General features: G+C 42.8%; 1 protein-coding gene across 4 annotated transcripts in view; it reads right to left on the bottom strand.

Moving 5' to 3' along the window:
- Window positions 1–1,402: 1,402 nt before the first annotated feature.
- The window catches only part of PKM (pyruvate kinase M1/2), a 43,641-nt gene continuing 22,488 nt past the window's right edge, over window positions 1,403–22,555 (bottom strand). For 2 of the 4 annotated variants that reach the window (XM_043523396.1, XM_037910608.2), the window contains exons 4-11: window positions 22,330–22,461; window positions 21,559–21,745; window positions 19,242–19,512; window positions 17,837–17,987; window positions 14,571–14,723; window positions 8,118–8,284; window positions 3,629–3,810; window positions 1,403–2,708 (exon numbers count right to left, since the gene is read on the bottom strand). In XM_043523396.1, coding sequence (XP_043379331.1) covers window positions 2,602–2,708; window positions 3,629–3,810; window positions 8,118–8,284; window positions 14,571–14,723; window positions 17,837–17,987; window positions 19,242–19,512; window positions 21,559–21,745; window positions 22,330–22,461 — 1,350 coding nt within the window. In that variant the 3' untranslated portion in view covers window positions 1,403–2,601. Of the gene's footprint in view, window positions 2,709–3,628; window positions 3,811–7,290; window positions 7,458–8,117; window positions 8,285–14,570; window positions 14,724–17,836; window positions 17,988–19,241; window positions 19,513–21,558; window positions 21,746–22,329; window positions 22,462–22,555 lie in introns of all 4 variants that reach the window. The other 2 variants (XM_043523395.1, XM_037910607.2) reach the window with 1 other exon arrangement.

Genomic DNA, 22,555 nt, shown 5'->3' with positions numbered 1-22,555 from the left:
TAAGGCCCTGAACACCTATTCCTCCCCTTGCCTTATTTATCTGTAGATGCTTAAGCCCTCTACATCCACAAAAATTTGTTTGCTCTCCATATATATTGCTTGTATTAAGTCAGGTACGAAACATTTGCCCAGAGAAGAGTATTCAGAGTTCACAGCTTGTTAAGAGCAGGGGTGAGGAGGAAAGGGGAATTTAAGTGAAACAGCTCCATGTTGTCCATTTCTAGGAATAAGCTAGTAGTGTAGATCAGTGGCTCTAAACCTTTCCAGATTACTCTACTCCTTTAGGAGTCTGATTTGTCTTGCATACCCCCACGCTGCACCTCACTTAAACGACTTGCTTACAAAAACAGACAAAATACGTAAGTGTCACAGCCCATTACTACTGAATAAGTGCTTACTTTCTCATTTTTACTATAAAATTATAAAAAAAATCAATTGGCATACAAATATTGTACTTCATTTCAGTGCATAGTATCTAGATCAATATAAGGTTATTGTCTATATGAAATTTTAGTTTTAACTGACTTCTCCAGTGCTTTTTATGTAGCCTGTTGTAAAACTAGGCAAATATCTAGACGAGTTGATGTACCCTTGGAAGACTTGTGTACCCCCGATTGAGAACCACTGGTGTAGAGAATATTTAGCCATGTTTTCCCTGCAAGGCCTCTTTTTTTATGCTCCCCTCCTCCCTCAAACACATTTAGCCCTGGCAAATCAAGTGCAACTTGAGTAGCAGCAAGTTTGGGTTTTGTATCAAATGGTGCTTCTGAACAATGAAGCAGAAGTCTAGATTACTAGATATACCACTTACTACATTCAGATGTAAAAAGAAAAGGAGTACTAGCGGCACATTCTGATGTACTATTTTTAAAATTTGGCAGCCCTTGTTTTGTTAGGACAGAACAGCAGAAGCCCACAGAGCAAGACTCATTCCCATATCAAGACATGTGGTACCTGAAGACTCACTAGAAAGTTTTAGAAACTTGAGTAAATTACCACATGTGTAGCATCCAGCTGCACTGTGATGCAAATTGGTGGGTAGATGACAGCTGCTTTGCTCTAGTTACCACACTGGATTGGGAAGTGATGTAGCTGGTAAGTGAAGTAGCATAAAGTGATCTTTATGTCTGCACAAGAGACAGCTATGTCTGAAGTTACAATAGATTTGGCACATCTGAGGGCTCTACCATCTAGCTGCAATGCAACAACTACAGTATTGAGAATTCCTTCCACAACCAAGGATAAAATAGCTTTCAACTAATATGGAAAATAGGTTTTTCCTCCTTTAGTTTTCAGACATTGTAAGTATTGATGTGTTTCAGCTGGTCAGCTTAGTCACCTTTTCTTCGCAAAGGACTCCACCTTGCCAATGGAAAAACCAAGCAAGAGCAGAAGTCTGATGGGTGCTTCAGCTTTTCTTTATTGATGTACATAGTTGTGCTCTACCACCCAATACACCTGTTACAGTAAATAATTTGTCCAGATTTACAACATAGGAGAATGCTCTCAGGAAACATGACTACTCAACTCAGACAGATATGCAACATTGCAGTAGGAGCACAAGGAGCTCAGCAGCACAGGAAATGGAAATGCAACACTCAACCCTTTAAGAGCAAAACCCTGGTTTTATCCTTGTTCTATTTCTCCCTGCTGCCCAGAAATGACAAATTAAGTGACTTAGAAGGAACCCAGGCCTGAACTGCATCTTACACTTTGGTCTGTGCTGGAGGTTTCTATCACTGCTTTCCAGGTATACTGGAACCCTGAAGTCGTTCTCTCCATTTGCACTGGGAGGGGGATACACAGTAATCTGTCTCATGAAAGTTGACATTTTAGGACTTAAGGGTTAAGCACATCTTACTCTTTCATCAACATCCATTGGTGTGTTAGATACTGGATGTATCTGTAGTGGAGTTTAAACTATGGAGTGCAGAGAGCCACTGTAAATCCAGAGGGGGAGACAAGAAGACTAGTTTACATACTGCAAGTGTGGCTACATAGATCCATGACTTAATCTACCACAGCTCCTAAACTGGAGTGCATTGGTGACAGTACAAGTTTGCAGTGGGGGAGTAATTAGGAGGACATGGCAGAGAAGAGAGGCACTGAATTAAGCTGATGATTATCTGAACCTACAGGGTACAGAGCTGTACTCTGCCTGTTGCAGAGTGTTAACACTGGAACTCAGACGATCACCTTGTTATTGCCTCCTTCCCCTGCACTCCTGAGAAAGGTGCAGGGAAAGACACAGTATTCACCCTTAAGACAGTATCCAGTCTACAAAGAGGGGGATGAGCAGCACAAGTTCGGTCACCATGCAGGAATTTCCTACACCAAATCCCAACTACTTCAGGGCAGAATCACCCTAGGGAAAAAAGGTCATTTACTTTTCAAAAACTAAAACATTTCAAGTATTCTTTTAGAGTGACAAAGGTCCTCCCTTCCCCTGCTGCTGCATTTGACGGTGTTTAGCAACCTATATCCACTCTACACACGGATAACATTGCAAGCAATTGCCAGCCTAAGGCAAGGGGGTAGAGCAGAGGAGAAGAAAGTGGGGGAGAGGGAAGGTGTTGCTGGGGAGAGTTTGAGAGATGGTGTTCATGGAACTGGCACGACACGCATGGTGTTGGTGTAGCCGGACCCAGGGCGCCATCCTGTAAGTACAATGACAAGATCGCCAGTCTTGAAGAAGCCACGTGCTTTGCCTGGAAGAGAAAGATTTGTGAATATCTGCAAACCAAGCTCATGCCAACTGTTCCATTAGATGCCATAATGTACAGTAGACTCAGTATCACTAGGTTTTAGCATGTCTTCCACACAGGTCTGCATCCAGAGACAAGGAATACCATTTCTTTCTTGTAAGTCCAAATGTAATAGAGGGGGGTTACCAGAGCTACCACATGGATTTAGCAGCTCTCTTGGACCTCATTTAGCCATAGTAGCTGCTCTTTACATTCTAAGGGCTTCACCTAGTTCTTGTTCCCATACCCCCTTCATGCCACGAGATGACATCATTACACCAGGCTAAAGGACTCAGTTGTCCTAGCAGTAAGAGCACTTCAACAAACATGATTTGATCTACCACAAAAGAGACAGGACACCTCACCTCTGTCCTACACCATTTGTTCCATCTTGAGACCTTAAACTCAGCTACAGGTGCTGCCACTAGATGAAATTCCAGTTCATACAGCCCATTGTGAACTTTGGTGTTGGGCCTTTGTCAGTTAATGCAAAGTGCACTGTAACAGTGGGAGGAGTACCCTTTACCTCAGCCCAAGGTTGGTTTTTTTTTTTTTTTTTAAAAAAAAACAAAACACACACAACAAGGTGGCCACTCTCCAGACAGACCAATAAGCATTTGTCTGTACAGCTTTCCATTAGCGCTATTAAAAATCAAGGCCTGTTGTGAAGGGGGAGCGGTTTTCAGTATGAAGTTATCAGTTGGAGCACCAGATCTGGCTAAGGAGGTGTGATTGTAGGAGGCCCATTCGTTGGTCACAAGCAGTATTTCTTGTAACAGTAACAGCCTTAAGGCTCTGCCAGATGGCAAAAGATGCCCCAAGGGGTGGTTCTTCCATAAGCCATCAGTTACCTGACCAGAATAAAGATAAGCAACATAACTCACCAACATTCATGCCAAGGTTAACTCTGAGATCCACATCCTCAGCCCATGCATCATGGGTGGGTTCTTTGCACAACACAGGGAAGATGCCACGGTACAGATGGGCCTGGCGTGCTGTCTGTCCATTACGAGTCACAGCAATGATAGGAGCACGTGGGCGGAACCTGGACACCAGGTGAGCAGATCTAATAGGAGGGAGAACAAAACTGAAGGTAGAATTAACCTCCAAAAGCATCCCATATATGGCAGCCCAACAAGAGTTTGAGAAACTTCAAGTGTTCACAGCAAGCACAGTGTACAGAAGACAAGATCAGAGAAATGATCATGGCACTTCTTATAAGTAGGTGCTATCTTCACTTATGTGGAGACTGAGTGGCATGGAAACAGCTAATGGTAACCACTGCTTGGATATTTTGCACACATTGGCCAGGAAGACTACTTGCAATAAAAATCATGCAAGAGAATCAAGGTTTACATCCAGTTTAGTTTGAAGGCCAGGCTGGTCCTCTGTCCCCCGACCTACAATAGAGGACATGCTACACAGCATCCTTTCCTGGAAGGACTGCCTCAGGTCCACACGATCTGTCTTGCTTTAGGGCATAGCAAACCATCTGTTGGAACGGGGAGTCTCTTCCCCCTTCTCTCCAAACCTGATGTCGTCCCACTTCAGTTTTTCGAAACCAAAGAGTTTAGGAAACTTCACTCTACACTTAAGGTGGATGTTTCCTGCATTGGGTGTTGTAGCTCTGCTGGCAGTAATGTCAAGATGGGCAGATACTGTGTGGCTTTTATTTTGCTGCCCTTCTGTGTGTCATAGTCATGTGGTTTTGACCCTTTGGCACTTCAGGCAGCACGCATGAATCCTGTTCTCTTCAGAGCAAAACAGTGAAGGTTTGGCCTGAGTGCTCCTCTTTTCATGGGCAGGAGAATGGAAAACTTTAGTTCCTAATACCACCACTATGCTATTAAGTGTGTGGTGGTGGGGGGCAGGGAGGAGGAGGAGGAAAAAAAAAATCACTGCAAATAAACTGTGCAAGGGGATGTAAGTAGTGGTGACAGCTTGCCAGATAGGAGTGCGGAGTTTGCTTGCTGGTTTCAGTCTAGTTTTCATTTAAGCATATCTGATCGCAGGGTTAGGTGGAGTCCCTTGCTCCCATGGCTGACAAAGGCAATATTCAGTCCCTGGTGTGGGAGAAGGAATGCAATGTTGCAAAAAGCCACAACAAAACCAAAAAACCCCACACCATTTTGGGGAGTCACTGGCATTTCCAGAGCATCCACAGAGTTCAAATAATTTGCCTGAGAGTTGTTGCAGAATTGCAGTCACAAGAAATCAGATTCTTCTGAAGGATCTAGAATCCTTTCCCTTGAAAAAGGGAGGGGGGGCAGGTAGAAGGAATGACTTCTGCTGCATCATACCCTGTGTGCAGTCACTGAAGTGTGAACAGGAGACTTGCTAGAGCAGGCTATTTTCAAGGCAGTCACTGGGAGCCACTATTAGAGGGCAACTGTAGGGAAAAACATAGGGAGCTCTAAGGTTCTTTGAATCAGTGTTTTGTTTTTTTACTAACCACACACAGCTCAGGTCAGATACATAGGGAGAAATCCCCTTTTCACCTGCTTAAAGATGAATGCAGATAACATAATAGGCCTATCCTGCTATGATCTGTTGCCCAACTTGGTTTTTATGCAAGGATCTGGAAGCAAATATGGTAAAATGGAAATATTTATGTGGGACATCTAGTGAATATGGGATGGTAGGCACAAATGATGCCTATTCATAGTCTCAAAGTCTCTAGCAGCAGAAGCTAGAGCACTGGTACAGGTGCCACCCCTTCCTACTGGGAGGGAAGTTAAATTCTGGAAGGTGGTGCATGCTCAGGGATTAAACAGAATCTGTCAGGAACTGCAAAAGGCCATGATATTTATAGTTATATTTTACTACTCAAAATGTAGCACAGAACAGAATTATACACTTGTGTTTCAACTAGATTCTTATGGTCCAGTTCTCGTGAATCAAACTTCAAAGATGCTTAATACTAAAGATTTCTAGTCAAAGTTTTTGTTGATTAAAAGACAGCAGTTCCAGTTTCATCAAGCCAGCCACTCTGACAAACCCTTTCTACTGTCAGAAAAGCCTTCCAGTGGCTCAAGGAGATCCAGGTATTCAGAGGTTGTAACAGAATCCAGAGCTAAAAATATTCAAATATCAAAGTTCAGATCTCTTCAGAAAGGTCAAGTGTAAGGCTGGCTGGAACCCTTTATACAGAAACATTGGAAGCACAAGCACAAGAACACCACAAGCTCTCATGCTTACAGCTATTATTCCCTGTTCTGCAGCAATAAAGCAAACACCAGCTTGAAAATTTCTTTAAAGTGAAGAATTCACAACTGGCATAGTTCTTCATCCAGAATAGGTGCTGAGTATGTTTAAATGACACGTCAGTTGTACCACTACCTGCAGGGTCCAGATTCAGGGTGAAAATTCATAATGCCCATCTGGAGGGCTATCAGATAGTTTGTTTGTTTGTTTTTTTTTTTTTTTGGGGGGGGGGGGGGGCGGAAGAGGCACAAAAACAAGCAAGCAAAAAAAAAAAATCAAACCAAACCAAAACACCTACAACTTATCGTTAGCCAAAACTTGCTTTGAGAGGAGCAACTCAGTTCTCAGTTTGGAGAAACTAGAAGCTGATGAGCTGGGTTTAAGGCCACTTACTGTGCTTTCCTGCATTTTCTAGCCACAGGCGACCATAATAGCATTAACATTTGTCATAATCCCAAAACACTCCAGGGTGTTGTTCCATGAACTAGTGCCTTGCACACTGTGGCACTAAGCAGTGGAAGCTGGTGCAGGAAACAGGCATTGGGTGAACCTAGTATTAGAGGCATATTCCACAGATTTGTCTGTTGGATACTTTAGGCCTTGCTTTATTGTCTTCAATACACTGATCTTAGACTGTACACCCAAGCAGGATAGACATTAAGAAGTGTTAACCTACAAAAGGGAACAAACTTCTGTATTTTTAGCCTCTGTTTAAACAAGCCTCTCTTTAAGCCAGGCCCAGTAGTCCTGTGCTTGAAGTCTGCTGTATGGTCATAGGACTAGAAGACAGGAGGAGTCAATATTCTAATAATGGTTTAGCCAGTGATGCCATGTCAGGCAGGTCTTTACTTTTGCTGTTACTGTAGTCAACTCAGCTGGAAATGTAGGTTGAAAGGTACTGCCTTATTCAAAAAGCTAGATTCTGCATCCAGTGAACTTCTGACCTACTGTCAAAATCCAAGATTTCTCTGGTTAAAGTGACTAAACACAAACTTTCAAAAGTTGTTTCCTGTCAAAGTTTTCCAACCAGCTTTACTGGCAACAAAGATGCAATTTTATCAAAAAAAAATTCTACGTGCTTGGTGCTGATTCCCAGATGGTTGAGGAATGCTGAAGAACTGAATTAAGACTAAATATCTGCAGATTTCTGAAATGTTTGTCCATCTTCTTAGTGAAACTGGGTATTGCAGACTGATGACCTTAGCTTGGAAGTTGCCTGGTTTTCTAGCTGCTTCAGTGTCACCATTTCATTCATTCTTAAAAACACACTTTTGAAGGTGTCCTTTACCCCCACCCCGGTCACTGAAGTCCATTTGACTTGAGGGAACCTTTCACCTCCTACCTTCCAGACTTGGTGAGGACGATAATAGCCCCACTGCAGCACTTGAAGGAAGCTTCTACAGCGCCAACAGCGGCGGCTTCCGTAGGGTCACGGTTCAGAGGGGCCAGCCGACGTAGTTCCTCAAACAATTGCCTGTGAAAGATGGCGGCTTCGGCCTCACGAGCAATCTATAAGAGCAACACGCATTCGGGGAAGACGACATTCGTGTCAGTCAGCGCTCAGGTGACAGGGTAAGGTGAGGTGCCATGCCCAGCAGGATGCCAATAGCATAACCTTTATTTTGATATTCAGAAGATTTACCAATCAGTTTTATACTAGCAAGTCCAGATTAATGTATGGTACCATGCTGGTGGCGGTCATCTGTTTAGCCAAGCACACTGCTTGTGCAACCTCAAATTAGCAATCGGCGTATGCTATTTAGTAAACGTTTACCCACCAGATAATTGATATCAAGAGGTTTCTCTTCTGAATTCAAGTGAGACCTGCCAAATCACCCCACCCTGCCTGGCCAGCACACTCTTCACATCCATGCCCAACTGCCAGGCACTCTTGCTCTGCTTCTACCTACCTCCAATCCTGCTGTACTATAAGGATGATGTAAACTCAGATTCTGCTAGTGTATGCCAAGCTGAAGTTTTGAACTATAAAGAGCTGCTCACAGGGTGTGTACTATTGTGTTATAGTGGAATGTGTTTCTACCCATCGAAACCTGGCCTGAAGCACAAGAAGTTTGTCTTTGTTAGAGCATCTCTAACGCACACTCTGTGGAGTGAAAATGCTTATTTATCTTTAGAGCCTAAGTCTTTCTTGCCCTTTCTGAGCCCTACCTGCCAGACTCGGTCAGAACTATCAGAGCTGGAGCTAAGCACTTAAAAGAGGCCTCCACAGCGCCTACAGCCATGGCATCAGCAGGGTCCCTGTTGTTAGCAGTGACGCGGAAAAGTTCTTCAAACAGCTGACGGTGAAAAATTGCGGCCTCAGCCTCGCGAGCGATCTGCAGGCCGGGGTAAGAGGGAGGGAGAAGAAAGTGACAGAAAGAAGGAAAGATACACCAGAGAGTAATGTGATATTGAGTTAATTTGCTTAATTGTCATAGTCATGCAGGCAAAGATTATTAGAGGTAGGGTTGTGAAACTTCCTTTGGCTCGGAGGTTAAGATTTAATATAGACAAACATGGTTAGAATTCTAACATTGCCAAGGCTAGTGGACATTCAGTGCCATTTCTTACAGCTAGTTTGTACATCAGATCATGTGTTTTCAGAATGGGACCTTTTCTGCTACATTATTCTGATAGTTGCTCTGAAAAAACCTTAAGTACAGATAGCTTTACAGTCAAGCTGCCCCAGGGCCTGAAGTCAGGCTAAATTTTTTGAATTGTCTGTATTTGTTTAGGCTAAGGAAGGTGGGGGGCCCCACTTCCTTATGAAAACTGCTCATCTAATTATATGCTAAGGGCATATCTACATGGTGGGGTAATGCACTTTATGGGGTATTATTTCTAAAGCACATTTATGTGTGGCACATTAATTGGTCGATGTAGACACTGCTGGTGCACGCTATAAGTTCCTCGGTGCAATTTTATGTAGTGTTTTTTTAAAAACAGTACTATGTTAAATGCACCAATTAATGTACAACAGTGCACTTTAGAAATCACACTCCCACAGAGTGTAGACAAGCCTTAAGTGTCAGCTTGCTGTAGGTCCTGCTTCTGCACTTTACCAGGGGCTCAATTTTTAGGTTGCCAGAGAACACATAGTAGTAGAATGCAAGGTATATGTTGCTTCAGGGATGCATATGTGTTCACCTCACCCTTCTAATGGCCCAGAGCACTGTTAGAATAATCTTCTATAGAAGAAGAGTCCAATTGTTAACAATGCCACCACCTTCCATCTCATTCTTTGCAAGCAAAGAAGGCGGGCTCATTTTATGGTTTGGCTGTTACCTTAAAGACGAGCCAAGAAACTTAATCTTTACGGTTGCACCACCCTACCCTTTAATAATACTGTTCACAGTATAGAAACAAGTTTTCCTTATATGGTTGTTTTCTCTAAAAAGTAGAGTACAGAAACCCGCATTTAATATTTGTATTTACTCTACTTAGTCAAGTGTACAACTACAGAAGATGTTTCTAGTTTTTGTTCATAGAATGAAGGCGTCATGAGAAGCTTCCACATCCAGTTTACAGACAGTCCATGGATATTCCAAGTGAGTTTGTATAGAATCTAGGAATTTTATACAGGTCAGCAGGTATGCCTAACAAAGCATTTTTAAGACAAGAATTCTTGTCTGACTAGGCAATGCTAGCCCTTCACAACCACATAAAGAAGGCTTGCAGAGTTTACTAAAAAAGCATGCAGAAAAGTTGATACTCTTGAAGAGATTACTAGCTGAAGTTATTTATAGCAAGCAAGACAAATGGAGGCTTTAGACAGACTAAATCCATCTAAATAGAGATACTTCACTCTATGGGACTTCCCAGGTGAGGACAAGCATGTTACAAATGTTAATGAATTGTCACCGTTATCCCCATCTTATAATTTTCTTTATTTAAGTTAAAAGTTCAGCAGCTTGTCTAGATATCCCAGAGGATGTGGAAATTCTGACTCCTGGTCTCCAGCCACCAGATCCTTTGTAACAATAATTCAGACTGAGACACCTAAATCAGGCGTTCTCAACCTTTTTCTTTCTGAGGCTCCCCCGTCACACCCCCAACATGCTATGAAAACGCCATGGCCCACCTGTGCAACAACCGTTTTGTCTGCATATAAAAGCCAAGGCAGCGCTTTAACGTGGCTTGTGTATCATGGCGGAGCCACCTCCACAAGAGGCATAGCTCCCAGCGCTGGTGCACTGTTTACACTGGCGCTTTACAGCACTGAAATTTGCTGTGCTCAGGGGGGTGTTTTTCCACATCCCTGAGTGAGAAAGTTGCAGTGCTGTAAATTGCCAGTGTAGACAAGCCCTTAGTCTAAACTACATACTTACTTCGGTATAGCTGCATCACTCAGAGGTGTGAAAGAAATCCATACCCTTGAGCAGGGGTCTCAAACACGTGGCCCATGGGCTATTTCCTGTGGCCTGCCAGCTCCCTGCGGTCCCCCTGCATCTCTGCCCTGAGCTCCCTGCTGCACCCCACACCCCTGCCCTGAATCTGCTGCTGCACCCTGCATCCTGACCCCCTGCCCTGAGCCCCCTGCTGCACTCCAACCCCCTGCACCCCTGCGCACTGAGTCCCCGCCACACCCCACACCCCTCCTCCACCCCATGGGGGCAAGGAAGGGGTGGGAAGAGGCAGGGCAGGGGCGGAGCCTCTGAAAGGGGTGGGGGGTCAGTAATGTGGTCCTCAGGCCAATGAGCTAGTCCTCATGTGGCCCTCGTGGTCATTTGAGTTTGAGACCCCTGCCCTTGAGTGACATAGTTACACTGACCATAACCCTGTGTAGGCAGCGCTATGTCAGCAGCAGAAATTTTCCCACTGACGTAACTCCACCTCTGTGAAAAGTGGTCACAATTCAGCCAATGGGAGAGAGCTCTGTTAGCTCAGAGTATCTTCACCAGATGTGCTGCAGCTTTGCTGATGCAAGCCTGTAGAGTAGACCTGCCCTTAGGGTTCATCTACACTGCCCTTCAGTTTGGAAAATGGATTACATTAACGTGAACTAGAAATCTTAGTATGCACCTGCAGCATACACACGATAGAGTTACTGCAAAGCACTTTGGTATGTGCTATTAACACCCTGTAGTCCAAACTGCAGTGGAGTACAGACATGCCCTACTTTCTTTGAATTTCATTGAGCTCTTTAGACAAACTGGCAAGGGCAGAGTTTCAAGACTTGCTTTTCCCACCAGTCAAATTAGCTGTCAACTTTTTAAACTGACAGGACTAATGGAAATTTTGGGAGCTGCTTCCTTCCCAGGGAGAGGTATCCTGTCCAACATCTGGAAACTTGCTACTGAACTCCTAGAGGACTGTGCCTCATCTTTTGGGGACATTAGGATTACCACTAGAGTTAATTTTTGTTATCCAGTGGAAATTAGAGAGTTGTCAGCAAGTGGTAATTACTACATTCTACCAACACATCTGTCAGATCAGAGATTCATTGGGTGTAGAAAGGACATATCAAGTATACTGGAGAAACTTCTGGCACCAAGTTTAAACAGGCTTTCTCCCCCATTCCTAGAGGATAAATTCTTTTAGATTAGTACATAAAGTACTTCTAGATTCTGAAACACCCTAAACATTCTTAGAAGCTATGGGGAGGGAGAGCACCTAGCTAGAGCATCTCATTGTTTTCAGCTTAGGTGTGAAGAACCAGTCTGATCTATACTCCCTAACCACTGAGCTGATGTTTGATAGACATACTGTCTTATGTATACAGGTAGCAGCTGTCAGTGATCTTTGAGCCTACATCCATTAGCTAAGTATCCAGTTTTGCTGCTGGAGTATTTTGTAACAAAGTTTTGGCAATACAGAATAGCAATACAAAAAAAGCAAATTTGTGTAAAGGGACTAGATTCTGAGCAAAGTATTGCTTCACATTTATAGAAGATGCTAAAATGTGTAATACATTTTTCATAACAGAAGCTGGAAAGCAGGAACATAAGGGTCCTACTCTTACCAACTGACTTGACTTTTAGACCAAGAAAGCATCAATAAAAGTGGTCCATGCTCATTTTGCTGTCACTGCAATTGGGCAGTCTTACCACTGGCAAACAGTTACCTGGGAAGAAAGCAGGAGCAACCCAGGAGGATTATGCAGTCATACACTGCATGTAAAACCCTCATGCTCCTGGAAAGGGGGAAAACTGTGCTCTAGAAGTGAGAAAAAACAAACTTACCAACCCAGTATTAAGACCCTACTTCTAGGAAGAGCAGTTCTAGTAAATGGAGCTGCATGAAATGGGACTGCATAAGTGCTTGGAGAACCTGAATTTGTTTGAACCGTTTAGACATTTCTATAGTGCTCAGTCACTGTCATGTCAGATTCCTTACCCGCTATAAGGTTTAGGATAAACTGTTTTCTTCTAGAAAGAAGAGCAGCTCCTTTCAGTTAGTTTTACAGTGGTCAATGCTTGCAATGCTGGTAAGCTGTCACACTGCCATTTTATATGGCTTACTCTGGAAAGGTAGAGACTGAGCCTCACAGCCCTATTTTATAGAAGCCAGATTCCATAATTGGAGGTTTTGACCCCAGATACTCTAGAGAGCTTCGTGAGATTTTCCCCTCCCCCCACCCCAAAGGCAACAGAAAGCCTCAATGTTTTGAACTGCCCTCGGCTGAGCCTGGGGATTTAGTGCACTTTTGTGCAGACAAGCCTTAGTCCATGTGTGCCAATATTAACTACTCATTGCATCATGGTAAAAGGGATAAGCAGAAGTCAGTGCTCCGAGGTTGTAACTTGGCCTATTCTAATATCATTCACTTTAGGAAAAAAAACCACAAGTGTCTAGCTACTCCTAGTAATGTTGCAGCGGTACTAAATGCCTCCACAGGCAGGGTTTGATTTGGGGATAGCCGAAGTTTAAGAAAAGGTGGGGACAAAACCTTTGATGGTTATGATTCTGAAACCAGTAGGCACATCCATTTTGCATTACATCAGAAGCTTCAGTTTCACCTTAGCTGCGTGCCCTGGTTTATTTTTCCCTCATGCTTGGAGGTTCGATTCTCCAATATGTTTTGCCACTATGAAACCAAGTGTTCAGAACTTAACCTGGTAATTAAGAATCTAGCATAAATGCAGTGTAGGTATGATGAGCTACAATATGGAAGTTCAAGACTATCACTGAAAGCCACCATCCATTAACAAAGGCAGTATTTTGCCTTACGTGAAAAATAAACCCTAGAACAACTTGTATTAATCTGTTGACCATGTTCTTTGATCTACCTACAGTAACTAAAAAAAGGAAGGTCAAACACTTGAGATCACCAGTACCCACATACTATCTAGTGGCCAGATCTAAAGAACTTCTGCTAGTCAAACTAGATTATCTGAAACTAAACTGGATCACAAGAGTTCATTTCTGAAATTAAGTTTTACTGCAGCAAGTTTCCAGATTTAGGTATCAGGGTCAACCCTCAAGATTTCCTAGTAGGAGAAGCTTTAGGCAGGCAGTTAGTGAATAGTTTATAGTGCAGAGCTATCACATGCTTTAAGATCTTTGGCCCACAGTCTGGTTTCATCATCTGTTCCCTAAGTGAACAAAAGTTCCAGTGCACATAAATCAAATACAATTAACAGTGAGAAGAAAGTATACTTATGTAAGGAACTGTAAATGCACATTAGTAGCTATGTTTATTAATCTATATAACCTGAACTGCAACTGACAAACTAGTGCATTGTCAATGCTGTAATTCACAGCAGTTACCCGGAGATCATCAGTACTTCTAGACACTTAGCATTAAACTTAAATTAATGGGAAGATGAGCTGGGTGAACTCAAAGCAGAGCAGAGAGGTTTCTGGCAGTTTAAACATGTAAAAAAAAAAAGTCCTGTCAATCATGCAAGAAACATCCCCATAAACAGTAGTCAAATGCAGAGCTGTGGAAGGCAACAGGACAGTAAACCTGGAACAAGCACCCCATTAAACCATCCCATTCCCTTACCACACAAGTTCATTTATTTAAATTTGAATGGTTTTTCAGTATATGGAGTTGAGCTCAATAAAGGTCAAAATGATCCTTGGAGCAGCTCCGCAGCTTAAGTGGTGTCAAAAGTGGAGTTAGAGATTAGACCCGTGGACTCAAGGGAATCAACACCAGGGTAACGAAGAAAGCTCAACCTTGCCATATAAATATAAGTTACGGTTTTTTACAGTCCACTGAAGTGGTCATCTCTCAGCACTGCACTTCAATTCTTGGCTCTGCCTCAAAGTGATGAGTACAAAGCACATGGCAAGTGACATTTGCATGTCTGGCACGTAAAGGAAACCATTTCTCATAGATGATCTAGTGGCAGAGGGCAGCGCCACACTGATCTGCTCCTGGTCAGGCTATAGTGGGCTTACAAGTCCATGCTCCATGGAAGTGTAGGTTAGGAAGATGAATGGGAGGAAGAAGAGATTTACTTTTTCAGAAAGCAGGGGTTAGTGGGAGCATGGACAAGGAGCTGCCATTATAGAACTGCTAGGTATTGCTACTTGACTCTGCATGCATTTGAACAACCAGACATCTGGATGAAGTGAGAAGCAGGAAGTGGGATATATGCTACCTTTACCTCTTTGGAAAGTTTCCATTTTGGACTATGTAATTCTACCATTTAAAGCAAAGGCACTACTCACAGCGTGCTGCATGCGGACAGCCTCAAGAGGGTAGTCTCCTTTGGCAGTCTCCCCAGACAGCATGATGCAGTCTGCTCCATCCAAGACAGCATTAGCTACGTCACTACCCTCAGCACGGGTTGGGCGAGGTTTCTTAATCATACTCTCCAACATCTGGAAAAGGAGAAGTTGGGGTGTTAATTTGCTCAGCCTACTATGAAAGAGAACAACTACTTTTCTAGTATATCTATGTAAGCACTGGAATGTGTTTTAAAGCATTTTATACTGTAGGGTACAGCACAAAGTTAAGTATCAGTAAGTCTGACTAGACTATTTGTAACAAGTATGTTTTGTCTGGCCACCAGAACAAGAGTGTCATGCATGGAAACAGAGCTGATGACATACTGAAGTATGAATACTGATATGCCAAACCTTGCGACAGAACTCTAAAAACAGCATTACAGCAGATTCACCAAGAACCCTGCTACATACGAATTATTAAAAATGAATTGATGCTACAATTGGCATTTATTTAAGACAGCCGTGTACCATTAATATTCAACTACTAGTTGATCAGAAGCAAGGTAAGAGCTGAATATGAGGATGAGAGAGGTTTAGGTTCATATAATCCACAACCAGGCATGTATGAGAGAAATTAATACATCAATAGCCAACTAATGCACACTGTGGCTTGTTGCTATTACAGTCTGGCTCATTAGTTGCCCACTTCCTTTTAAAAGTGAGACTTTTCAGGTTTATATGACATCTTTCCTTTATGCAATCATTTAGTAAAGTAGTGGTGGAAAGGTTGTACAAACACCTTCTCTATTTTGAGCTGGGTAGTTCAAACTTCTACTGTTTGCCGACTATTCAGACAGTCCTTCCTCCCCACCAAAATGCTTCGCTGCCTTCTCAGCAGTTTATTTTGACTCTTTATGAAGAGGAATATGTGAAATAGAATTGACAGACACCAGTTCAGAAAGCAAGTTGAGGCTTAAGTGCCTACAAACTGCAGCCAAAGTAGCATTTTAGTACTTTGCCAGTGAGGCTGTGGGTGGAAAAATAAGGGTAGCTTTAAAAAACACAAAACAAAAAACCAACCAGCCAACAAAAACAAAAACCCACCAACTTATGTTCTCCTTCATCCCTTCTGCACCATCTTTTCCCACCTTTCAGTCCCCATAATATAGTTTTGTCTTGGTCCTTCTCCCAGTCTCCCCCACCTACTACTTCACCTGTGACTTAAACTTAGGGACTTTTCCAGTGAGGAGGTCTCAGTTGGACAGTGCCAGGAGTTGGGCCTCTTGGTGTTTACCACAATGCACACCAACTGGCTAGTGTCCAGAGCCATATGGTCCTTTAAATATCCTACTAATGGAAACCAGGCTATTCTTGAAACACCAGCTGCAGAGATACTAAGAAGATGATCCTTCCAGTACCAGAAGGCTGCTTATAAAAATCCTGCAAGAAGTTACTCCTGTGGGAATTCTGTACCACTACACACAGGCATAATGAGCCATGCATATTTTTAATTTTTCACAGAAAAAAGCTTTGGCTTGAAAGTTGCTGCTGCTCTGCCTTTTGCCCACCAGAGGGTGCTGTGGTGCTAGAACAGAGCAGCAGCTCCTGGCCAACTAGGGAAGAGAAAGAGCCTACCATCTTCATAGCACCTGTTGGGCCAGGTCAGGAGACAGGGACTACGGGGAGACAGACAGCATGGGGCTGCTGGGGAGTCAAACATGGGCTAGTGGGGGAGGACAGACTGGGGCAGAGGCTGAATGGAAGTGGAGGTGCAGGGCCACATGGTGACGGGGCAGGGGGTGCAGGGCCACATGGAAATAGGGGAGACATGTGGACAAGGGGTGCAAGTCAGATGTGTCTGACTGAATGGGAGGCTAGGGGTCAGCATGGGGGAAGCTCCGTAACAATCCCCCCCCCCCCCCCCCCAAAAGTCTGTTCCATATACTTTTCCGACCCATACCCAACAACCCTCCAAGTTCACACCCAGGCTCCATCCCAGCAATCACTTCTCTCCCTCAATTCCTCCATTACCCCGACTCCCCCAAGCCTTTGCACTGCTTCAGAGGGGTGCGGGAAATATGGTATTGTAGTTTAAATGTATTACTCAGAGTTCTGTATTAATATGCCTTGTAAGGAATTTGTCAAAAAACGTTTCCTGGATTTTTTGTTGCTGTATTGTTACAGACGTACTTGCTGACAGATATTTTGAAATAAGTGACCAAAAATAATGGAAACTAGTGTGATACTGTGTTAATTTGACAAATACGCAGAATTGGAAGTGTTGTGTGCAGAATTTAATTTTTTTGGTGCAGAATTTCCCCAGGAGTAAAGAGTAATCTGCCTACTCACCATCAACTCATTTAAAGCTCACTCTCCAAGTGTGAAGCAAAAGGAGAAGTATCGGGGAAGAAGAGAATCTCAGTTGCCATTAGTAACAACTTAGAAATTTTATTTGTGTGCCTCCTCTAGTCCCTACAACTGAGGCTGTAGTGCTCCTGCAGAGTTCTGGAGATTTTCCATATAAGGCACTGCTCCATTCTCTGGGCTTTGAGTTACTTGCTTTAATTCAATCTGAATATACTCTGACAAGAGCCCTTCTGCAGAATAGTTTACATAAAACCCTGCACAACTGTAATTGTTTTTTAAGTCATCACAGAAAGGAAATGAAGAATGGACTCCTTTACATGGGGAGAGAGTTAATCCACTATCACTAATGCCAGATACCCTTATAAAATGAAATTTAACTTCTGTATTGGAAACTGAATCTTCTGCCTCCATTAAATGCAGAGAGACAGGCCAGTGAACACAAGAGGAAAGGAAAATGAGGGGAGATTGGCCAATCCATAAAAGGTTTCTTCACTTGGATGAAATGTTTCTAGGCCCTATATTTTAGGGATTAACCTTTTTTTATATTATATATAATTCATTCCAACCCATGCAAGATGTCCAGTCACAAGAACATTTGGATGGCATCTCTTCCCACACCCAAATTACTCTATTTGTTTGAACAGAGGTACAAGGTGTTTACGACTAACTTGGGATAAGCAAGTATAGAAATCTCAGTTTGCTTGCATCTTATTCATGAAGACAGAAAAGCTGCTGAGCCACTGTACTTTGCAGCCCTGCTGTGTGTTAGCTTCATGCTCTGATAGGGATATCTTGAAACAATGTCTAAGTGTGTAACGGGCATAGTGAATCTCAAGTACTACTAGAGAAGTTACATGATAAAAGACTCTGATTATGAAAGCTAATGATATTTGAAGTACCTGAGTAGCACAGATAATGGGCTTCCCAGCCCTGTTGCAACGTCCAATCATCATCTTCTGGGCTAGGAAGACTTTTTCACCAGGGATCTCAATACCCAAGTCACCACGGGCCACCATGATGCCATCACTGGCCTCCAGAATCTCATCAAACCTCATGGCCAAAAAACAAAACATTTGTTTTATTCTTTCCTCCATCTGCAAGACACCTTTCAGTTCTAGGAACTACAGGGAAAAGGTGGAAGTCACTCTCTCCACCAGATACTTTTCTATTAGTACAAGTTTATTGCTCAGATGATTGTGTATAGTTACAAATACTGTGTTCCCATAAGCTATTCCACTTATTTTTAATATATAATTTAAATGGATAGTATGATGCTTATTTTTAAACTTTTTTAATCAATTTACATTTTCACAGTTGTGTGAAACTGGGGTCAGTCATTTAATGACAGATAATGGCATTCAAAAAGCTTTCCAAGATGTCAAAACAGGCTGTCAACAAGTCAAAATATACAAAGCAACTATCCTTAAAATGTACAAGTCATACCTGTTTTTACTATTCATTCATTAGTCCATTTGTAACAAGTCTAAATCACTGGATTTTGACTAAATTATCAAGCAGCATTTCTCTCACTTCTCCTATTGGAAAATTTTAATTATTGATAAAAAAAGTGTGTAGAGAATGAAATTGACATTCACTGATAAAAAAAATCTACTCTCATTCAAAGCCTACTTGTGTTATGTGAAAGGTAATTACAATACAAGGTGTATCTAAGGAGGAGAGAAGAGATTGTCATTTTGGTAGCTAATCAGATTCAGTTTTCTAAATTGAACAAGGAGCAAGTATTGTGACACTGGGTACATCTGCACTATTTTTAGCCACAGACAAAGTCAGCTGACCTGGGGTCTGAGACTTGCTGCTGCAGATGGGTTTTTTTGTTTTGTTTTTGGGTGCAGTGTTGACATATCTGTTGAATCACTTGAGAAATAAATGGTAAATACTTTAGTGTCATTGGCTGCTACTATTAGAATCAGAGATTAAGTTTTCATACAGGGAAAAAAGTAGAGACCTTGCTAATTAGCATTAAGTACCAGGCGATCCACAGCAAATTACTGAAGTTTGAGCTGATGAGGTGAGGTACATAAGACGGATTAAAAAAATAAAAAAAGTGTACCCATTTGTATGTTACAGTATGTTGATATACAGCAATAACTGCTAACCGGTTTTGCAATGAAGGCAGTAATATAGTAGTGACTCATTTCTGCGGAGAAGTGGGATAAGAACCAAAAGGACAAGCTGCAGTTCAGCAAAATGAAATTTGTGCTCCCAGTGTCTTTTCCCCCCCTCCCCACACCTGTGAGAGAGTCTTTACTGTCACTTGTACAAGCCATGCTTGGGAAAGCTCACCTGCGCACACCCTCATGGTTCTCAATCTTGCTGATGATCTTGATATTCTTCCCCTTTTCTCCCAGCACTTGCCTGACAGCATGGACATCAGCTGCCTTGCGGATGAAGGAAGCAAACACCATGTCCACATCCTGCTCCACACCAAATTTCAGATCTTGAATGTCCTTCTCAGAGACTGCAGGAAGGTCCACTGCAGCACCAGGCAGATTTACACCCTTCTTGCTACCAAGCATACCACCATTCTCAACTTCAGTGAGAACATAGTCTGCACCTGAATTAAATTGGATGAGTTTAAGTCAGCATCTTACTTTCATTTAGTCTGTTGCTTGCTCCCCCACCACTTCACCATTATTCAGTAGGAAGTGACCAGTACAATCTCCTCTTTCTACTGGAGAAGGGCAGGTGACTGAGCACTTTCACAACCAGAGCTGTTTTGCCCAACAGACAGCACAGTTAGATTATCTTTTGCCTTTGCAATAGACAATCATGTTATGGTAATCCCTTAGGCACAGGCTGGTTGGGAGCACCTGCATTTTGCATTGGTCTGATAAATCCTGCTCCTGGGAATAAATTCTGTCAGTCTAAATTCACCTCCACCACCATTCCTGAAAAGGGAAGATATCTATTCATTAGAGACTTGCGAGTATGATTGCTGAATTACAGAAATGCAATTTGGTGACTTCGAGACAGGCTGTTCACTTGTTCCAGAACACTCGAAAGTATAAGTACCACTGAAAGAGGGGGAGCCCTGGAGGACGCATTTCACCAGCCACAGTTCAGTGCATTCTACCATGAAAGCAGATAGCAAAAAAAACAAAAAAAAACAAAAAAACACAGAACAGAACTGTTGGTACTTCACTTCCTAGTAAGACTAGTCCCACATTAGCTATATGATCTAATTTTACAAACAGGAATTGGCATGGTGCAGCAAGAGGGCAGATAGGTTGAGTACTCAAAGTCTCCCTATCCCAGTCCCATACTACTCCCCTTTCAGAAGGGAGATAAGCACCCCAGACCAGAAAGATTAGGTATTCTTCTATACAAGAATCAGCAACTCTGTCCACTGATGCAGATATATTGTGCTGGTATCTGAGGATTGCAAAGAAGCTATTTAGAGAGCAGACAATAGTTTGCCAGGAGGCATAGTTCTCACTATTTGCCAGAACAGTTTATTTATACCGAAACCAGTGATTTTTAAATGGTTAGATTTTTTACGCAAAGTTCCCTACCCATTGGTTTCTGCATCACTTTCAGAACTAAGTTAATATGCCTTGGTCTGTGCACAGACCATGGCATGCTAATACTTTAAGTTCATGGGATACTCAACTAGTTGGAGGTAGCCAGCTTTCCCCGTAAGTGGCAGAAATTGTCAAGTAGTTAATGACCAAAAATTTGACCTGTGCTTTATCAGAGCAGCTAGCAATGAAGGGTTTAGGACAGGGATGGGCAAACTTTTTGGCCTGAGGGCCACATCTGGGTGTGGAAATTGTATGGAGGGCCATGAATGCTTACGAAATTAAAACTTCAGAGATTCAAATAAAGCTTTATTTAATAAAGATTAATTTTTATTTCCACTAAAATGTATCATAACAAAGTATTACAATAATTAAACCAAACTTACCTCCTTTCCATGCCCTCTTTAATGTGAGCAATGCAGTTGGCATGTCCTGGCCAACTACTCTGTTTTATCAACAATGGAAAATTAACACTACTAAAACAGCAAAGTCAGCTAAGAGAACAAGTAGCAGGCACATGGGCTTGCACATTCCAGGCTTTGATAGCGTGTGAGGTGCATTTGGTAATTGGGTTGTGCAGCCATAGAACATGTGTGCCCTCATGCAGGTCCCACCTGAACATGTGGGAGTGTCGGGCGGGCAGAGTGGGGCAAGCCCCTGACCCCGCTCCTGGGGGGTAGAAGGAGGGGTGGTTAAAAAGGTCTGAGGGGCTGGATGCGGCCTGCGGGCAGTAGTTTGCCCACCCCTGGTTCAGGATAACATGTACAGCCTAGTGAAATCTGGCTTAAGTCATCACTCAGTTACTGGAATCATGGTTTTAAGGGTAAGGAATTAGATCTGATTTTGGTAGATGCAGTAAAACCACAAGTCCATCCCCACCATGTTAGGTCAAATCTGGAAGTGAAAATGGGTCCCCAATCACCAGTAAAGTACCAAGTAAGCTCAGCTAGCTACTGAAGAGAGACTAAATGGAATTGTTATTGCAAAGTGAAACACTACCACAAGTTAATACTTAGATGTGAAGGGACAGATCAACATTAGTGCAGGGTTCACGGTATTGGAATCCCTTGATTATTACATACCTTTCCCCTTAACCTGCAGGGAAATGAGGCCATCATCTATATAGATTTTGCTGCCCACATCCACAACATGGGGGAGGTTCTTGTAATCCAGCCACAGTACATTTTCATCACACTTCTCCATGAACGCGTTGTCCAAGGTCACTTTGAGAGTTCCTCCCTTCTTAAGTTCCACCTCTGCTGTGCCACTCTGTGTGCAACAATGGAAACTTTAGTAACAGAACAGCATGTGGGGTGTTGGGATTAGCATGCAAGTGTTGATAGCCTGTGATATACAGGAGGTCAGACTAGATGATCTGGTAGTCCCTTCTGGTTTTAAGCTCTGACTTTAATATCCACTTCCCTCAAGATAGCAGTTGTGACTTATAGCAGAAGTTGCCATCACAAAGCTAGAAGTATGTCTCTCACACCTACAGTGTATTCTGTGCACACAGCCCCACCCCAGAGCCAACAATGGAAAAGAATAGTCAAACTGGCAAGGTTACTTTCCTGCATGTGACGTGTTCCACCACAGTAAGCATGTTCATTATGGTCACACTCCTGTTTTGCACAGTGGACACTCAATTCATCCACACTGTGTAACACTCAGTCCCCTGAACTTGAAGCGGCTGAAAATGGTCCAGCTTCATTCTTTCATTCAGAGGTTTGTTCACACTAACCCTTGGTCCAGAAGCAGAGCTAGTTTACAGCCACAAGACTATCTAGTTCCTTAGAGGCATTTTTTCATGTAGAATGAAAGCTTGTATAATTACTGATCATATAGAACAAACTTACTCCCTTGATAAGTCCAGTTCGGATTTCAGGTCCCTTGGTATCCAGTGCTACAGCCACAGGTCTGTAGGTGATGGGATCAGAAGCAAAGCTCTCTGTAGCTTCTCGCACATTCCGGATTGTTCCTTCATGGTACTGGCAAGGAGGGAGGGGGAAAGAAAAAAAAAGAAAGTACTTTCAGCCCACTTCTTTTCATTTGCTGTCCTGGACACTATGAGCCTACAGTAAA

The sequence above is a fragment of the Chelonia mydas genome, chromosome 10 (genome assembly GCF_015237465.2).
Source record: "Chelonia mydas isolate rCheMyd1 chromosome 10, rCheMyd1.pri.v2, whole genome shotgun sequence".
NCBI classification, from domain to species: domain Eukaryota; kingdom Metazoa; phylum Chordata; order Testudines; family Cheloniidae; genus Chelonia; species Chelonia mydas.
This window is presented reverse-complemented; position numbering and strand designations above follow the sequence as displayed.